The 17954-nt window shown below is 38.2% G+C and overlaps 1 protein-coding gene across 1 annotated transcript; it reads left to right on the forward strand.

Annotated features, from left to right (window-relative positions):
- Positions 1 to 647: 647 nt before the first annotated feature.
- On the forward strand, positions 648 to 17699 carry LOC149029776 (mitochondrial adenine nucleotide transporter ADNT1-like). The gene is made up of 8 exons (XM_089142122.1): positions 648 to 1110; positions 2742 to 2790; positions 4601 to 4764; positions 6721 to 6758; positions 7300 to 7412; positions 7554 to 7667; positions 15933 to 16277; positions 17559 to 17699. Exons 1-8 carry the CDS (start codon positions 944 to 946, stop codon positions 17640 to 17642), a joined length of 1074 nt encoding a protein of 357 aa, XP_088998248.1. The 5' UTR covers positions 648 to 943; the 3' UTR covers positions 17643 to 17699.
- The last annotated feature ends 255 nt before the right edge of the window (positions 17700 to 17954 follow it).

Here is a 17954-nt window from a genome sequence, read left to right on the forward strand (position 1 = left end):
CAAACATACTCCTATCTATATATAAATAAAAGAGATATAGATCATCAACATTCACAAATGGGCTTAAACGAGATTTGGTGACAATGTCATTTTCAATAAATGACAAAATATATTGTGTACCTTTTTTTTTTTTTTTTGGAATAGCCATATATTATGTACATTTCAAACCATACATTTTTCTGTCAATTTCTTACCTCCCAGAAAAATATCCTTTCAATTGAACCCATAAAAGATATTTATAGAGACCAGAGTTTCAGACGACTTCTTTTATCTATTTATTTATTATTATATTATTATAATAACATGAATGATCAACAAAGGAAGCGGAAGTTCATTGGCCTTAACGAAATTTATGTAACTAAATTGAATTAAAGAAATAAACTTTAATTAAAAAGCTTAAAACGGCCCGAGCGCGGGGACCGTGAAGACGCCGTGATATTAACTAGAAAGTATAAACTAGGTTTCCGTTTCATAAAGTTAAACGGAACAAACGGAATTCTGCCACTCTCTTCCTCACGGTCTCACGTATTCATTTATTGCGTCATTTAACCAATTATTACGTAATCTAAACCCTCATTAACTCATCTAATCCTTTTTCCGTTTTCTCTCTCTGTCTTTATTTTTGGTAAGGTTTTCTCTCTATGGCACAGTCTCTATTTCACTTCGATTCGATTATAAAAGGAACATTTTATACGAAATTCCGCGCGTCGTCCCTGGGAATCTATCCTCCATCGATAAAGGGGAACAGTTCCCAGCTTGGGGCGAGAAGGAATCATTTCTCGCTTCTCTCCCACTTCACAGGCATCCATTGCAGCCGTCATAGTGTGATAAGAGTGATATGGAGATCGCTGCCCTCAGACAATTTATGTAGATCGTATTATTGATAATCTTCGACTTCGACCGAGAATTCTTGCAAGGGATTCTATTAGTTGATATAGTTCAAATGACTTCTGAAGATGTGGTTGGCAAGACAACAAGCGAATCCGCAGTTAACACGTTCGTTAATCTAGCTGAAGAGGCAAAGCTTGCTAGGGAAGGAGTTAAGTCTCCAGGTCCCGCTTTGCTTAGTATATGCAAGTCTCTTGCTGCTGGAGGCATCGCTGGTGGAGTGTGAGTTACTCATCTACTTCTTTTCTGTTGAAATTTTGTTCTTACTAATTTTCGACTCTCTGAGTTTCATCAGTCCAGATCGTCGATGCATTTTTCGTTTATGTGAATCCTATCATGTTTGAAGTCTTTGTTATTATATTTTAAGATCACATTGGTACTGTTAACTGGTTGCATTTTTTTATTTTTTTGTTGTTCATCGCATCCAATTATTTATTTTCTTGATAGCCAATGCGTATCTAACTTTTCCTGTGATGTAACTCTCTTTCGTAAACCCTAACTTCGGTTTTCGAGCTTGCTATACCCAGCCCAGTATACCCTTTTAAGTATGGGTATTCTTTGTTGAAATGTTCTTTCATGATTTGTTTTGAAGATTTGTTATTAAAGTCCAGCCTGTTAAGAAATCCCCATGCCCACTTTGTTTAGTGTTGTGAATTGTGTAAATTGTGGTGCATTGCTAATTGTCACTAGAACTGGGAGTTTATCTAGTAATTTGACAAAAGCATATTAGCTCGAACTGCTTTTGACTGTAGAGTTGAAGAATCTTGTGTATGACAAGGTTGTGCTTTTGTGGTATCAATAATAAATGTTGCTTCTTCAAGTGCCATGTGAACTTTGTTGTGTATCATATCTTATCATTGCTTATTTTGATACAGATAGTTGTTTCTCCAGTCCTTCTACCGATGTGTTCTGACACCTTTTCACAAATTCATGGATGTCCCCTAATCCATATGATGGCAGCTGAAGCCTTTGCTATTCATTATTGGCACGAGAAAGCTTGAAAAGTATGCCAATTCTTTCCTTTTGATTACTTCCAAGACCTAATGCCTCTTGAGATCAAGGAGTTGGGTCGTTTGGCTTTGAAGAGGCTGGTTGTCTTTTTTCAGTCTGAAGTCTGGGACTTAGCAAAATCTCTCAGAGTTCTCTCTCTGTGTTTTTGTATTTGTTTTTGGGTCATAAAACACATAAATTGGAAAGAAAAAAAAAAGCCAATCTTTCTGGATTTTCCATTGCTAGTACCCTGTCAAGAACCAATGTTTAAGTAGCTGATCCCACAAACATTAGGAATATTGGTCAATGCTCATTTACCTTTAACTAACCCAAGCCCATCAACTATTCTGGGGGCATAGTAACTTCAACATTATTGTTATGCATTGAGAAATTCTTCCATAAGAAATTATCATGCATTGTTATGGATTCTTCCATAAGAAATGATAATGCATTATTATGGTTATATCTCTAGAGTCCCATCTTAGATTTCTATTCCAGTGGTTGACGGGATGTTTTATGTTTCTTTCCTGTTTATGCCCTCTGTTTTTTTCTTACTAGACATCCTGAATTATGAGGGGTATTTAGGCCCTTCCGGCAAAGTGTATTATTTCCATCTCAAAGAAAATTATAAGTTGGTATTCATCTATTTTTCTTTGCCATTTTGGGACTTCAGGATTGTTATAGTGAACAACCCTTATACTGTCATCATTTATAACCTGTTACAATTTGTCAGTGCTAGAGTAGCGAGTATTTGTTTCTTTATTACACATAATATTTGTTCATAAATTGAGCTTTTCTAGATCTATCATTTAGTTGCATCGTGCTTGTGTTATGCTAAATGTGTGCTGCATTTTATGTTGCAGTTCACGTACTGCTGTTGCTCCGTTGGAACGGATGAAAATTTTACTTCAGGTATTGTTTTTTATTTTTTATTTTTATCCCAAGTCGATTTATAATGCTTTATATCTTGTACAGTTTCTATGTTCTATTTCTTAATCTGTAAAACTCAATTTTACCAAATGAATGGTGTTGATAAAAAATGTGAAAGATGTTACATGTAAAATTGAATATAAAAGGTGCAAAGCTGTTTGTAATACAGATTGATCACTGTGAATCTGCAAGCTATGGGGCTATCTCCGAGGTCTGTTTTGAAGGGCTGAAAATTTCTAGTCTGCCTTTATAATAAGGACTATAACAAACAGCTCCACTTCTAACCCATTGACAGACCCCATTTAAATGAGCTGACAATGGAAGAAAAATAGTGCCAGTAAACCACCTCTTAGAAATCTTCTTTTGGGCTCCATGAACAAATTCAAAACTAAAGTATTTCTATTTCACTCACATCTGATGCTCCTGCATTAGTTTATCGAGCATCAAGTTTATTGATATAATTTTGATGTCATGGATCTGAAAATATTTTATGTAATATTTACATTTTGTCTTCATTCTTTGGATCCTGTAATAAGAATGTAATTTTGTTAAGATCCTTTTTATACTGGAACTGGAAGCAGTATTAGAGTCCAGATAAACTCCATTTCTGATGTGGAATTGTCTAGTCAACTCTGCATTCATGGTTACTGGAATGCATGTAGGAAAAAGTTTTGATCATTTAGTCTGTGATTTGGAATTTTGAAACACAATACTTAGCATGGACAATTTTGACTGAGTAGGTTTATCTTTTTCTCTTCACTGAACTCATCCTAGGGTTTTTATCAAGTTAGCCCCCTCTGGCTTATTTACCTGTAAAATTTATATACTTCTTCCCTGTGCCTTTCCGACGCTTATCTAGGAAAGAATAAATCTATCCCCTGTTGAGAAAGTATTGAATAGGCATTTCTGGTTCATGTTATGGCTCTACTGTTTGCAACGATTGCAGCTGCATATTGGCCATTTGTAACTGGTAGATATTTTTTTCAATTCGTTGTTCCATCCTAGCAGTTTCGTTGGATAATGGAGTTCACAACTTTTTCTTTTTTATGAATAAAGAATTTATTAACCCAAAAGGGAAGAAAAAAAAAATTGTGGGGGGGGGGGGAGAGGGAGAACAAGAGTACAAAGGCCAAGCCCTACCAAGCCAATGAGGCACTAAAATAAGCAAACAAAACACAAGGCCGAAGCAAGAAGCCAACTAAAGAAGCCAGGACCATTTTTCCCTATTTTTTTCTCTTTCGTTTTCCTAGAAGCCCTCAGTGTGGGGTCAATGATAGTTGTTTATTTCTTGAATCCTATTAAGTTGTGTTGCCTTAGGTTTGGAATTTGGTTGTTATCCTTGGGATAGTTGGTTATATCAACTATTCATTTTTATGCTGTGTCAATCTTCAGCCAAACATCTAAACACTAGACTACTTATGTACATTGTAGGCAATGTATGGTATTTCTATGAAGTTTATTGGGGTCTATACCTTATTCAACCACCGTTAGATCATGAAGAAGCCATTTGAGGATTTATAATGCAGTCAAACCCAAGGTCCTCATATGCTGGTTAAGTGGATGTTTAATTTGCATCAATCACGTTGATTGGAGGCCTAAGTGAAATTTCATCCTTATGGGATGATACCTTTCTTTCTCAAATTAGTAGTTTTGTACCAAGGGTGTGTTAGAATCTATGACATTGAATGGGATGGTGTCAAATCATTCTCTCTGTAGGACAATTGCATTAAAAATTAATAAGATTTCTGTAGGGTTTTGTCTTTTGGTTAAACAACTGATTCAAAAAATGCAGGTACAAAATCCGCATAGCATAAAGTATAATGGAACAATTCAAGGTTTGAAGTATATATGGAGAACTGAAGGTTTCCGAGGACTGTTCAAGGGCAATGGTACCAATTGTGCTCGCATTGTCCCAAACTCAGCAGTCAAGTTTTTTAGCTATGAGCAAGCATCCAAGTATGCTTTCTCACTGGCAATTCTATTTCTTATCTATTATTATGGCATGCTCTTTTTACTTTATAATGGGGTGGGCTATAATATTTTTGCACTGCCTGTCTGCATTTTGTGTTCCTAGTCACTGTATATATTGGGTGTTCATAGCACTGTTTTGCAGCTTTTATGGAGGCTGTTGACCTTAAATATCCAAATATCATATTCAGTAAACAGTCAAGGTAGGGGTTGACTTTGGTACAGCAAATCATTGTCTCTCAATTTGACAAGAGAGTGGAAGAGTCTCTATGGGCTGATACATGTAAGCAGACTCAATGAATGAGTCAAAGAAATAAAATAACAGTCTCTTTTTTGTCTGAGAATTGGATTATGAGAAATGGAACACAAAATTGATGAAGTTGCAAGGAGAAGCTATGTTAATTATTAAGAGAAACTTAAGCCTACATTCTAATTCTTAAACTTGAAGTTAAACTAGACTTTCAAATCTCCATGCATAGGCAAGATTGACCCTTGAAAAATAGTCTTTGCATGATCAGGACTTGGTCCTCCAGGATCTTCTAGTTAGTATTCCCACCTGGGTAATATGTGAATGGTGTTTTGGGCCTTCTTTCCATCATTGTGAATTACATAAGCTTCTTCCATGGTGAGATCTGTCCATCATGCTGCTGCACTTACCCACGTGACCGTCATGTTTGACAAATGGAGTTCTGTGGAGCAAGGTTGTCAAGGCGGGGTGACCAAAGGGATTGGGGTTCCGCCTAGAGCGGAGCCTAGGCGGCAATAAGGCGACCAAAGCGGTTGGGTCAAAATTTTTCGATACAACTACTTTCTATAATAAGCGAAACAAACATTCAATAGTCACATTCATCCAAAAAAGAAAGCATTCAAGAATCATAATTATGAAAATTATCCAAAACAAGAACACAAACATAAGTTCATCTCATTAAGCATCATAACAATGACTATGTACTAACTGGGCCAACACGATAAATTAATAGATCTCATTATTCCGATTTTCAAGTCATTGTCCATTTAATGATTCATTGATTCTTGATCTTGAGTATGGCTCATGCTTCACATTTTGTTGCTGACGGGCATAGGGGTCCTATGTCCACTTTAGGTCTTGATTCCGAAATGACTAAGCTGTTAAATTTATGTACGGGTTTGTAGAATAAATTTTATTTAAAAAAAGTTAAGAAAAAAATATTATGTACAAAATGTCAAAAAAGCGGCTGCTTTAGCGTCTAGGTGGCAATAAAGTGCACAAGGCAACAAAGCGGCAGCACTTAGGTGAAAAAGCAGCAAAAAAACAACACCTCAATTAACCGGTTCAAAACAAGGTGGTTGAAAAACCCCCTTGCCACCTAGGCGGACGCTTTGACAACACTATGCCGGAGTAGGATAGATTGGTCCTGGTAAAAGAATCTTTGCGACACTGCTTTGGGCTTGCAGATTCTGATTCTTGAAATGCTGATGATGATGAACGATTAATATATATATAGAAAAGCTGTCGCAATCTTGAAAAATAAACTGTCGGTCATCCTCTTTAGTTTTTTGAGAAAGTTAATGTATATAGTTGTTAGCTTCCTTGTGGTGAAATTATGTGGATGCCCTTTTGTAAGTTTCATCTTACATGCCATTGCGATTAATCTCTTGCATGCCACGTCCGGTTGTTTATTTTCAAAAATTCTCATGCAATTTTTGGACTGTGTCTTCTATGTATATTGTTATGCCATGCAAACTTTGTGTGCGGGCGCAGGGGTTGGGGGATTTGCATACTTTCATGGCTGTGAGCTGTTATTTTAGATTTTTAGTTGGCATCGTTACAATACACATTCATAGAACTTTGGGTACTGTTTGGTTTCTATGGCTCTCCACTATCCTTAGGAATGTGATTTCTGTCTATGGGCATTAATTTAGTGAACTGTTGTTTCCTTGTTTTTTCTGTGGTCTTTACAACAGGGGCATTTTGTGGCTTTATCGGCAACAACCAGGCAATGGTATCTTACCCTTTTTCTTTTCTATTTATTATGACTTTTTTCCCCTGAGTTCTCCTGCTGTTTGTCTAATGCCATCTCATGTTCAATGGATACGTCTGTCTGACTATTTATTGTTACGACCATTAATTTAAGAGATCACTCAAGCCTGCCTGTTCAAAGCATGTCATTCATGTTATGTTCTGAAATTGATTAATTGGAGTCTAAAGTAAGAAGAATTAACTCAGTTGCCAAGGATGACCACCTAAAATTTAAGAGTTCATGAGTTGAACTCACCTAACCTACCAATCAGGGAAAAGAAAAAACACCAGCTATGGTAACTATGAGCCAAGATTGAATTCAACTAGGATGGAGAAAGATATAAAAGGTTTGTTAATTGATTAGTGATTTGATGAATAAATGATGGAGTTTCAAACTGGCCTAGCCATCTCTAGTGTATTGTGTAGCATTATCAATTATTTGGGCTCCTCATTTGATAAATATAGATGTCTTACATTCTTTTGGGTTGAATATTGGATTGCTTTTCATTGTTACCTTCTCACAGAGGATGCTCAGCTGACTCCTCTTTTACGCCTCGGAGCTGGAGCAACGGCTGGAATTATTGCTATGTCAGCAACTTATCCGATGGACATGGTACGAGGCAGGATCACTGTGCAGGTATTTTCTGCTCTGAAGAATTTATTTTGTGGTTCTTGCTGGTTATAATGTCTTTAATTCGCTATATTGAGTTTGATGTTGCAGTATAACAGAGTTCCTTTTTCAAACCTTAGTGTATGTTTTTCTTTTTCTTTCTGGCAGACAGAGAAGTCTCCTTACCAGTACAGAGGGATGTTTCATGCCCTACGAACTGTCCTCACGGAAGAAGGCCCACGGGCTTTGTACAAAGGCTGGCTTCCTTCTGTAATTGGAGTTGTAAGTCTATTCTTTCAATTTGTGCTTCCTGCAACCCAAACACCCCTGCCCTGCCCTCCCTCCCCCCCCCCCCCCCCAAAAAAAAAAAAAAAAAAAAAAGAAGGAAAAAAATGGCCTTTCTGATTTGTCAATGTGCTACTAAATTAAGAATTAAGTTCAAGCTCCAAAGAGGTTCATTGCACAAGAAATTGATTTAAAAATTTTTGTGCATAACCTACTCTTTTATTTAGATAAATGTATTTTCTCTTCTTTTCCCTTTGACTTCAGTGGTTGTCGTTAGATAAGTAATGCTGGGTGGATTTAGGCTTTGTCTCGCCACAAGAGAATGTGGGTGTTTAGACTATAAGGAGCAATTAGGGTTTTGTGGCTCTTTCAGCAAGGGCCAGTAGGTATTTGGTCTTCTCCATTGCTTCTTTTATCAACTAGTAAGGTCTATTCTGGCATATACAAGTGAAAATTGGAGAAAAGTGGTATAGGCTTTGGATGGATAAGATATTGATATTGTTCCAGATTGCACCCCTAGACCATAGGGGTCGAGTAAATGGAGAAGGGAACCAGAAAACCCAACAATATCCCCCACCAATCTCACCGGAAGGATGTTACTATTAATCAAAATTATAGCTTTAATGAATTGCTAACAATAATATTACAAAGCATACAGCGAGCTTGTTATGAGAATTTGATTCTTGAGCTGGGAAAGGCTTGCAATGGCTGTCATTTTTATCTTCCACCCTCCCACGCCCCCCCCCCCCCCAAAAAAAAAAAAAAAAATAAAAATAAAAAATAAATGAAAAAAAAGGGAAGAAAATTTTCATTTATAAGAACAGCTCAGCACAGTTGCTACCATTCCTAATTTTTAGGAATCATACAAGTAGCAATAGAAGTAATACCCAATTATAGAAATCTAGAAACATAAATACTTGTATTTGAACTTCTTCAACACTCCCCAAGGCCTTTCCTTTGAAATGCAGTTCCAGACATCAGCTTTGTAAACATATCACCAAGTTGGTTTATTGTGGTTAAGAATGTAGTAGTAACTAAATGATAATGCTATTACGAACAAAATGGCAGTAAATCTCAATTTGGTTGGTTCTAAACATGTCACCAAGTTGGTTTATTGTGGTTACAAATGTAATAGTAACTAACTGATAATGGCATCATGAACAAATGTTAGTAAACCTCAATGTGCTTAGTTCTCTCATAAGCTACTAGCTCACTTGCAACATAAGTGGCAGTCTGATTATCACAAAACATGTATATTAGTTGAGTCATAGAAAACCCTATATCTTGAAGCAATGACATTTACCCATGCTAATTCAGCTGTAGTCTGTCTCATTACCCAATCTTGGACTTTGCACTTGATGTGGGCTTGTAGCAGCAGTAGTTGGTTTCTTGTTTTCCCAGATGACTAAGTTACCACTGTCGAAAGTCTCATTATAAGGAATTGATTAGGTCGACTGCCACGACAAGTGGCTTCTAGTGCATTTTCTTTAATGTGTATATAAACTAGCAGATAATGGTGACAGGAAAGGTCTAATCAATTATTAAGAATAAGATAAATAAGTTTCCCAACTAGACTTTTGTGTCTATGTACGTCTGTAAAATTCCCAGTCTCGCTGGAACCCAGTTTTTATGAGGATCCATGTTGAGTATCTGCTGGCTTGGAAGCACGATTCGAGTTTCAGAGTAGACATTAAGGGCATAGTTACTTTTTGATAGTTTAAAACCTTTCTTTTCTTTGTTAACAGTTTTTTTTGGGGTAGATTTGTAACACTGCAATGCCAAGTAAATCCTTATATCACCCAAGTTTTTCATTTGAAAACATTGATTAAGATAAGGTTTAACTAGAACAATGTAGAGGCCTTGTTACCAAATATAATAATGTCATCCGCATACACTACCATCACAACTGACTTTGAGTTATGTCTATACACAATTGCAGAATGGTCCAAATAGCATTGTGAAAACCCAAACTTAGTTACAATGGAACTGAACTTTTGAAACCACTCATGTAGACCTAGATTGGAAGGAATCAACTAGAGGCACGTGGATCTGCACCAACCAAGCTCTTGGAGATTGTTTCAACCCAAAGATGGCCTTAGGTGATGTGGCTTCAAATATGATTAAGGGTCAATCGTGAAGATCCGTATAAGAACCGACTCGAATTGGATAGAAAAAGGGTATGTTTTGGTTTAGGGTGTTGGGATATGAATTTGGGTCTCTGTTTTGGAGTGGTTGATATGAGGTATCTCCTTTTGGGTTTTGGGTAGCCATATCAAACAAAGAATTATGGGGTTTACATAATATGAGGCAAGACATGGCTGTTTTCAATTTAAAACAAATAGGATGGGTAGAGGATGTAGCCTCACTGGGATGAGGACCAACAAAACAAAGAATCCTTGATGAATAGCCAGGCAAATTAGGGTTCACAAAACTTTGCGGCTAGGAGATTATAGGCTGTTTAGGGTTTTTAGGAGGGGAGTACTAGATTCAGCTAGGGGTTCTGGGCTTTGAGTTGTTGAACCCAAATCTGAACCTTGTTTTGGTTTCAGATTCAAGTTCCAGAGGTTCTAGGGTTTCAGAATGTTAGGGTTTCTAGGGGTGATTGGGGCTGCTACTTGGAATCGAGTGATAGGGTGAGTGAGGGGGTGGTGATTCTAAAAGGGGAGGGAATTCAGCAGTGGGGATTGGGAGTTTTGGAATTTAGAGTTTTGGGGAGGAAGAAGAAGGGTTGAATGGTGTTGGAGGGGTTTTGGGAGAAGAGGGAAGGCTAGGGGATGATGGCTTACCAGTTTTGAGGCTGTGGAGGAAGAATGAATTAAAGAAAAAAACACCCAAACAAGCTGATCCAGGAATACCCTGCAATTGAAAATCCTAGAATCCTACTTGATCCCCTGACCACTTGTTGCAAATCCCAAATCTAGGGTTTATCTTCTGGTTTTACTTAAGTCAATATGCATTAGATTAAGGTCACCAAAAATGACCAAAAGGCCCTTATACTAGCCGAACTTCCCTGGGTTGTTGGCAGGGCTGCAAGGTACTGGTGATGCGAACACAGGGATGTCCTGTCCGAAACCCTAATTGGGGCCCCTAGGACGGATTCAAGAAGCCTCCATAGGCTGGCCGAACCCTACAGGAGGGGTATTTTGGCATTTTAGCCCTCAATTTACTCCTGAAATTTAATTTTGATTTATTTCAGAATTATTTCAAGTCAGTTAGAGTTTGGTTAGGAGTTGGTTTGAGTAGTTTGTCATGAGTTGGGAGTCTTCTATTGTGAGTTAAAGAAGTCCAGTTTGTTTGTAATTTGGTTGCCTAGGCCTTAAATTATCTAAATAGCATGTGTTTAATTAGATGACATGAAGTGTGTGAGTGAGATCTCAGATCCAAGGGCTGAGATCGTGTAGTAATTTGATTCCTTTTGATGAGTGTTTTAAGACTTCAATTGAGTTGTAAAGGAATCCTTATCTGATAAGGAAGTCCTAAATTAAGTCCTAGTCTGTTACTTAGGCTATAAATAGCCTGTCATTATAAAGTTATTTTCAGTTTTGATGATTAATTGAGTTGATTAAGTTAAGGACTAGTGTCTCCTTCATTGTGTGTGCCTTGGTTGAGAGTTTTGAGTTCGGAATTTTTTTGCTTCTTCTTCAACTATAGCAGCTTCAAGAGATCTTCAAGACATTCTTGCACATACCAGCTTTCCAGCACCTTCCCAAGTAAGTTACAAATCATCCCCACACCTCCCCCTTGCTCACGCAACCCTATGAAGCCCCTCCCCTGCAACCGTAGGCTTCCCAGCCCCTTCCCCCTCTTGTTGAGACCTAGAATTACCTCTAACCCCATTGCAACCAGTCCCAGCCCCTTTCCCTTTCAATTCCCTGCAACCCCAGTGTTGAGAAACACAATGTTGATAGAATGACTTGATTAATCAGTGTGCTCTCAAGCCCTCTATTTATAATAAAGTGAAAAGAACACTATTACATAAATACCCTTAAATTGGGTAACAAGAAATAGAAATTTACATGAACAAAAACTCTAATAGAGTTGGACTCCTAGTAGAACTCAACCAACACTCCCCCTCAAGTTGAGGCATAGATATTAGTCATGCCCAACTTGCCTACAATAGGAAGAAAATCTCCTTCCTTCAAACCTTTGGTGAAAACATATGCCACTTGGTCTACAGACCTCACAAAAGGCATGCAGATAAGCCCTTGTTCCAGCTTTCCTTTGACAAAAAACTTGTCAATTTCAATGTGCTTAATTCGATCATGTTGCACAGGGTTATTAGCAATACTAATGACAGCCTTGTTGTCACAATATAACATCATAAGGTTTGGAACTTGGACTCCAATATCTTGTAGCAACCCTTTCAACCATAGTAGCTCACAAACTCCACGAACCATAGCTCTATATTCAGCTTCGGTATTGGATAAAGCTACCACATTTTGTTTCTTACTTCTCCAAGTAACTAGATTACCTCCAACAAAGGTACAATAACCTAAAATTGATTTCCTGTATGGAGATCCAGCCCAGTCTGCATCAATGTATGCTTCTACTCTTAGATTATTAGTGGGTGACAAAAGTATTCATTTTCTAGGAGTTCCCTTCAAATACTATAGTATTCTAATAACAACCTTCATATGAGCTAAATATGGATCATGCATGAATTGACTCACTATCCCCACGGCATAAGCGATGTCTGGCCTGGTGTGGGACAGGTAAATAAGCTTTCCTACCAGCCTTTGGTATCTTCCTTTGTCCACTGGATCTCCCTCTTTTTCTTTAAGTTTAGCTCCAGCTTCAATAGGGGTATCAACTGCTTTACACCCCAACATTCCCATTTCTGATAATAAATCTAGGACATACTTTCTTTGGGATAGGATTATACCCTTCTTTGATGGAACCACCTCAATCCCTAAGAAGTACTCTAACTTCCCTAGATCTTTAATTTCAAACTCTTTGTTAAGAAAGTCCTTCAAATTTTGAATTTTCTTTACCATCATTCCCTATGATGACAATATCGTCCATATAAACAATGAGAAGTGTGATGTTAGTACTTGACTTCTTGACAAATAGTGTATGATCAACATTGCTTTGCTTGTACCCAATAGAAGTCATTGCCTTCAGGAGGCGTCCAAACCAGCATCTAGGAGACTGTTTTAACCCATAAATTGACCTCTTCAACCGATAAACTTTCCCTGTAGTATTGTTATCGGAGATACCATGTGGGATTCCCATATAGACTTCTTCCTTTAACTCCCCATGTAAAAAGGCATTCTTTATGTCTAGTTGGTGCAAGTTCCAGTCTTTGTTCACAGCTACAAACAACAAAACTTTGACAGTGTTCAGTTTCGCAACAGGGGCAATAGTCTCCTGATAATCAATATCATAGGTCTGGGTAAACCCCTTTGCAACTAGTATAGCCTTCAACTTGTTGACTGATCCATTCATATTTTGTTTAACCACAAACACTCATTTGCAATTGCAGCCCACTGGTTTTTTTCCTGGAGGAAGTGTAACTAGCTCCCAAGTATCACTTTTCTTCATTGCTTGCATTTCCTCTACTATAGTTGCCTTTCATCTCTTATTAGCATAGGCTTCTTGCCAACTTTTAGGAATAGATATAGATGATAGAGAGGATATAAAAACATGGTAAGAATCAGACAAAGAGTCATAAGAAACATATTTAGCCATGGGATGCTGAATACAAGATCCGACTCCTTTTCTAACAGGAAGATCATAGGAAGATCAGAAGAAGAATTTGATTCTGGAGCAGGAGACTGAAGTGGTAATGTGTCACCTTTCTCCACTTGCTTTAGCCGATTGTAATTCTTCCTTTGATAAATCTGCACCTCTTTATTCTGGCCAATCTTGTTTTAAAAGACCCCAGTAGTGTGCCTCACAGGAATGGTCTCCCCCTGACCAGGTTCTTCACATGGTTTAGAAAATGGAGGGGGAGAATTAGAGTCCGGATACCCGACCCCCCCCCCCCGAAAAAACCTTAAACTCCTAGTTGTGTTGTGGTAGTAATGTGACGATTTGAATGATCAAACAAAGCCAAATAGGACCTTCACGGAATCAACTGATTTGATGACTTAGATAGATAAAATTCAGATAGGACCGGTGGGACAGGTATTGGTTTAGAACAAGGACTAACTAGGTGCCCGGGTGCTTAAGAAGAATGGTGGAACAATATAAGAGAATAGGCTAGGACAACAAAGTAACATGCAAGAGGGGTTCTTCACATGGTGAAATGGATGGGGGAGAATTAGCAGCGGAAAGTGCCAAACTAGATTTAGGCTTAGGTCAGACATGAAGTTCAAAAAGCACTTCTTGAACTCCTAATTTGTGTTGTGGTAGTGTGATAGAAAGGTCTAGAGTTGGAAAGAGCACCTCTCCTTTAGGACTTTCCCTTTGGAGAGGTGTATAGTAAGGGCAAGACTCATTAAAAATTACATCTATGGAGACAATGGTTTTCCTGGAAGGAGGTTGATAACATTTGTATCCTTTCTGAGTAGTAGGATACCCCAGAAAAATGTAGTGTAGGCCATGGGGAGCCAGCTAACTTTGATGGGTTGTGATTCTGGCATAACATATACATCTAAAAACTTTTGGGGGAATAATAAAAGAAGAGGCTCCGTGGAGAAGCTCATTAGGACATTTAAAACCAAGTATTCTATTGGGCATCCTATTCATAAGGTAAGAGGCAGTGAGTATAGCATCACTCCAGTATTGGGCAGGGACATTTATAGCAATCATAAGTGAATAGGCTATCTCTAAAAGATGGCGATTCTTCCTTTCAACATCCCCGTTTTGGGCAGCTGTATCAACACAACTAGTCTGGTGTATTATGCCAAAGCTAGAGAGATATCTTTGAAATTCACCATCACTATACTTTGTGCAATTGTCACTGCAAAGGATCTTCACAGTGGCATTGAACCGAGTCTTAATCATATTATGAAAATCAGGAAAACATCGAAAAACTTAATTTTTTTTGTTAAGATATTCTTCATTTTAGGGGTTTTCGAGTTCTTTTCTAAAGTTATCTGTTGATCAGTCCGTGGTGCTAGCTATTGCTGATTCATCCGTAGTTTGATACCAATTCATGTAAACCCCAAATGTGGGGTTTATCTTCTGGTTCTACTTAAGTCAAGTTTGGTTTGACTTAGGGCACCCAAAATGACCAAAATGTATCTATGCTGGCCCAAATTTCCCTTGGTTGCTGGCAAAGGCTGCTGGGTACTAGTAACCTCCCTGGGCCTTCTTTGGGTGGTCCTGGATCTGGTTCACATCATGTACCGATTCCATACCTACCTTTGCATACCAATACTGTACTACGGTATCAATATGAAATCGGTATGAATACAAAATGGAAAACTCTCCTTATCAACTCAACCTCTATTGGAACCCAGAAACCAGAATTAAATTATAGAACAGTGGAGGCAAGAATACCATGAAAACACATAAATGGGAGAAGGATTAACTTACCAGAAATGTGGGTGGTACTTGACTACTTGTTTCTCAAATTGTTTATTCTCCAAGTGGTAGCATCAGGCAGAAGAATTCTGCACCTCTGCATTTATAGGCCAACCTAATTGGTGATGCCGAAGATGATTCTTCCAGGCTGTTGCTATTACGCCATTCTTCATTAGTTGTCACATCAGATGCAGATGTATCGGAGCTGTAATTGCTCTCTCTGCACTCCTCTAATCAAATTGGTGAATGACTCACTTTCAACTACATTTGCATTGAACCCATCTTTCTTGGCTTCTGTTTCTTGACTCTTGTTGACCAAACCTTCCTCCATTTTCTTCTCCTTTGACTCAACAAAAAACCCAGCAGCTGAACCAAAGAAAACAGTGCCTTTCACTGAGTGCTGAGAACTGCTAATTGCTAACCTCAACCCTTGTTGCAAAGTCTGAAGTGAACTCATGAAAACCAAGGCTTTTCCACTTTTGCAACTTTTAGTCATTAGGGATTTAGGGTTTATAATGAAATTACATTTTTACCCCTTTATGGTATGATTCAGTGCAGTTTTTTGGGATGTAAATGGGAAAGTGAAAAACAAGAATCATGTAGCTGACATTCACTCATTCCAACCCATCTTGAATATTACTGTAAAGAGTAACATTGCTGAAGTCTAATTTGATGATTGACATTTTCTTCCTAGATTTTATCAAATTTCACTTGTAGTGCAACTTTTGACTAGGAAATCCAGAATAAAAATGTTCTGCATCACAAGCTTATACTGTTTCATGCTTTTTGCAGATTCCATATGTGGGTCTCAACTTTGCTGTATATGAATCCCTGAAGGAATGGCTTGTTGAAAGTAAATCATTTGGACTAGCGAATGGTTCTGAGTTAAGTGTGGTAACTAAGCTTGCTTGTGGAGCTGCTGCAGGAACTGTTGGCCAGACAGTTGCTTACCCACTTGATGTTATTCGTCGAAGAATGCAGATGGTGGGATGGAAGGATGCGTCTTCAATTGTCACTGGTGATGGTGGGGGCAAAGCATCACTCGAATATTCTGGCATGGTAGATGCATTCCGAAAGACAGTAAGAAATGAAGGCTTCGGAGCCTTGTACAAGGGTTTAATCCCCAACTCAGTGAAGGTCAGTGTCATATCTTCACTCTTATCTTGGTAAACATTCCCCCCCCCCCCCCCCACACACACAAAATAATATAATAAAAATAAAAAAGAGCAAAAGAAAAACACCATGGCTTTGGGGGTGGGGAGGGGGATGTACCTGATTTTGCTTGGATCTTGTGACCTGCCATTTCTTCATTTTGATTTGACAATCAAAAACATTCTCATCAAACGACACATGGTTGGACCAAAGTTGAAAGTAGTATAGCCTAGGCTTGAAAACTAACATGGTCTTCCAGAAGTTTGTAGCTCATTGCATTTAGTTGCTAAAAGGCTCACTTGGAACATTCGGTTTATAGTGGAGAACCAGTAGAGAGGATGAGAGGTCATAACTGTTGTGTGAGACAATAGTAAACATGTTTTATTGGTAGCAGAAACTGCTATGCATGGTGGTTCATGGGGTGCAACTATGTTGACTCGTTTTGCTGCATGGAAGAATGATGCTGTTGAATTTTTTTTGTTGTTGCTTTCCAGATAGGCCACTTTCAAAATTCAGCTACAAATTTAATAATTTGTTCTCCTTCCTTGTGATTCCTCAGTAGACCCATGTGCCTTGAGACTTCATTGACATTGATGCCAATTTCATTCCATTTTTTGTCTGTGCCACCTCTATATTTGGTGTCTTCATGTATCATCTTTGTGCTCATTTTAATAGTCATATAGCCTCCCAATTGACTTCAGACTTTACTAGCACATCATGGGGAACGTGGGGTCTATCTTTCCATGAAATTCTTTCTTTTCTCCAACTGCGCTGCCTGCCGGGTTACTGAATTACTACATAGTTTATATGACACTGATCTTTTCCTTTGAGATATGCCTAATCTTCCAAACCAAAACACCCCCCCCCCCTTGACACACATTGGGGAACTTGGATCCATCTTTCCACAATATTTTTTTCTCCAACTATGCTGCCTGGTTACTGAACTACTACATGGTTATGAAAATTAAATGACACTGATCTAATCTTTTGAAATACGCCTAACAAACTACCTGTCCCCAAATGTCACTGCTTTGTTTCCCTGCTGTTTGGCTAGAAGTGAATTGTGAGTTGCCATCTAATTTTGTTTTATGACAGATTCTACCTATTCCATTCGTTCCCCCCCCCCCCCCCCCCCCAAAAAAAAAAAAAAAGAATAAAAATTTAAATAAATAAATAAATAAACGACACTTTGATTTGGAGAAGTGATAAACGAGTAGTACACTTCCCATTGCAAGCTTAACCTGTTGTCTTCTCTCTTTTTTTCAGGTGGTTCCATCAATTGCAATCGCATTTGTTTCATACGAGGTGGTGAAGGACATGCTTGGAGTTGAGGTTAGAATATCAGACTAGAGCATGAAGTTTAAGGATATCTATCGGACTGCTAAGTTATTTTTGTAGACAAAACAAGTAGAGGAGGTGATACAGCAGTTAGGTCGTACAGAATGTGGAAAATGTGAAGCCCATTTAGCTACTTTCGATAGTATAGATTCCATCTTTTCACTCCCTGCCTCCTTGAATACATGCTTTAGTGTTTTGTAAGCTTCTCATTCATCTGCCGTGGTAATAAAGGTTTGTAATGAACATAAGATGTCTCGCATTTTCATAAATCTAACCCTTCAGTGAAATGGTCAATGCTTCCTTTAATTTTGGGACATCTGGACG

The sequence above is a fragment of the Hakea prostrata genome, chromosome 1 (assembly GCF_041222555.1).
Source record: "Hakea prostrata isolate BN-2017 chromosome 1, UWA_Hpros_2, whole genome shotgun sequence".
Taxonomy (NCBI): Eukaryota; Viridiplantae; Streptophyta; class Magnoliopsida; order Proteales; family Proteaceae; genus Hakea; species Hakea prostrata.

Bases quoted from the DNA above. Each gene is read 5' to 3' on its own strand.
- LOC149029776 (XM_089142122.1), top strand. From the start codon at position 944: ATGACTTCTGAAGATGTGGTTGGCAAGACAACAAGCGAATCCGCAGTT. The intron at 1,111-2,741 runs GTGAGTTACTCA...TTTATGTTGCAG, and splicing joins GGAGGCATCGCTGGTGGAGT to TTCACGTACTGCTGTTGCTC. The intron at 16,278-17,558 runs GTCAGTGTCATA...TCTTTTTTTCAG, and splicing joins TAATCCCCAACTCAGTGAAG to GTGGTTCCATCAATTGCAAT.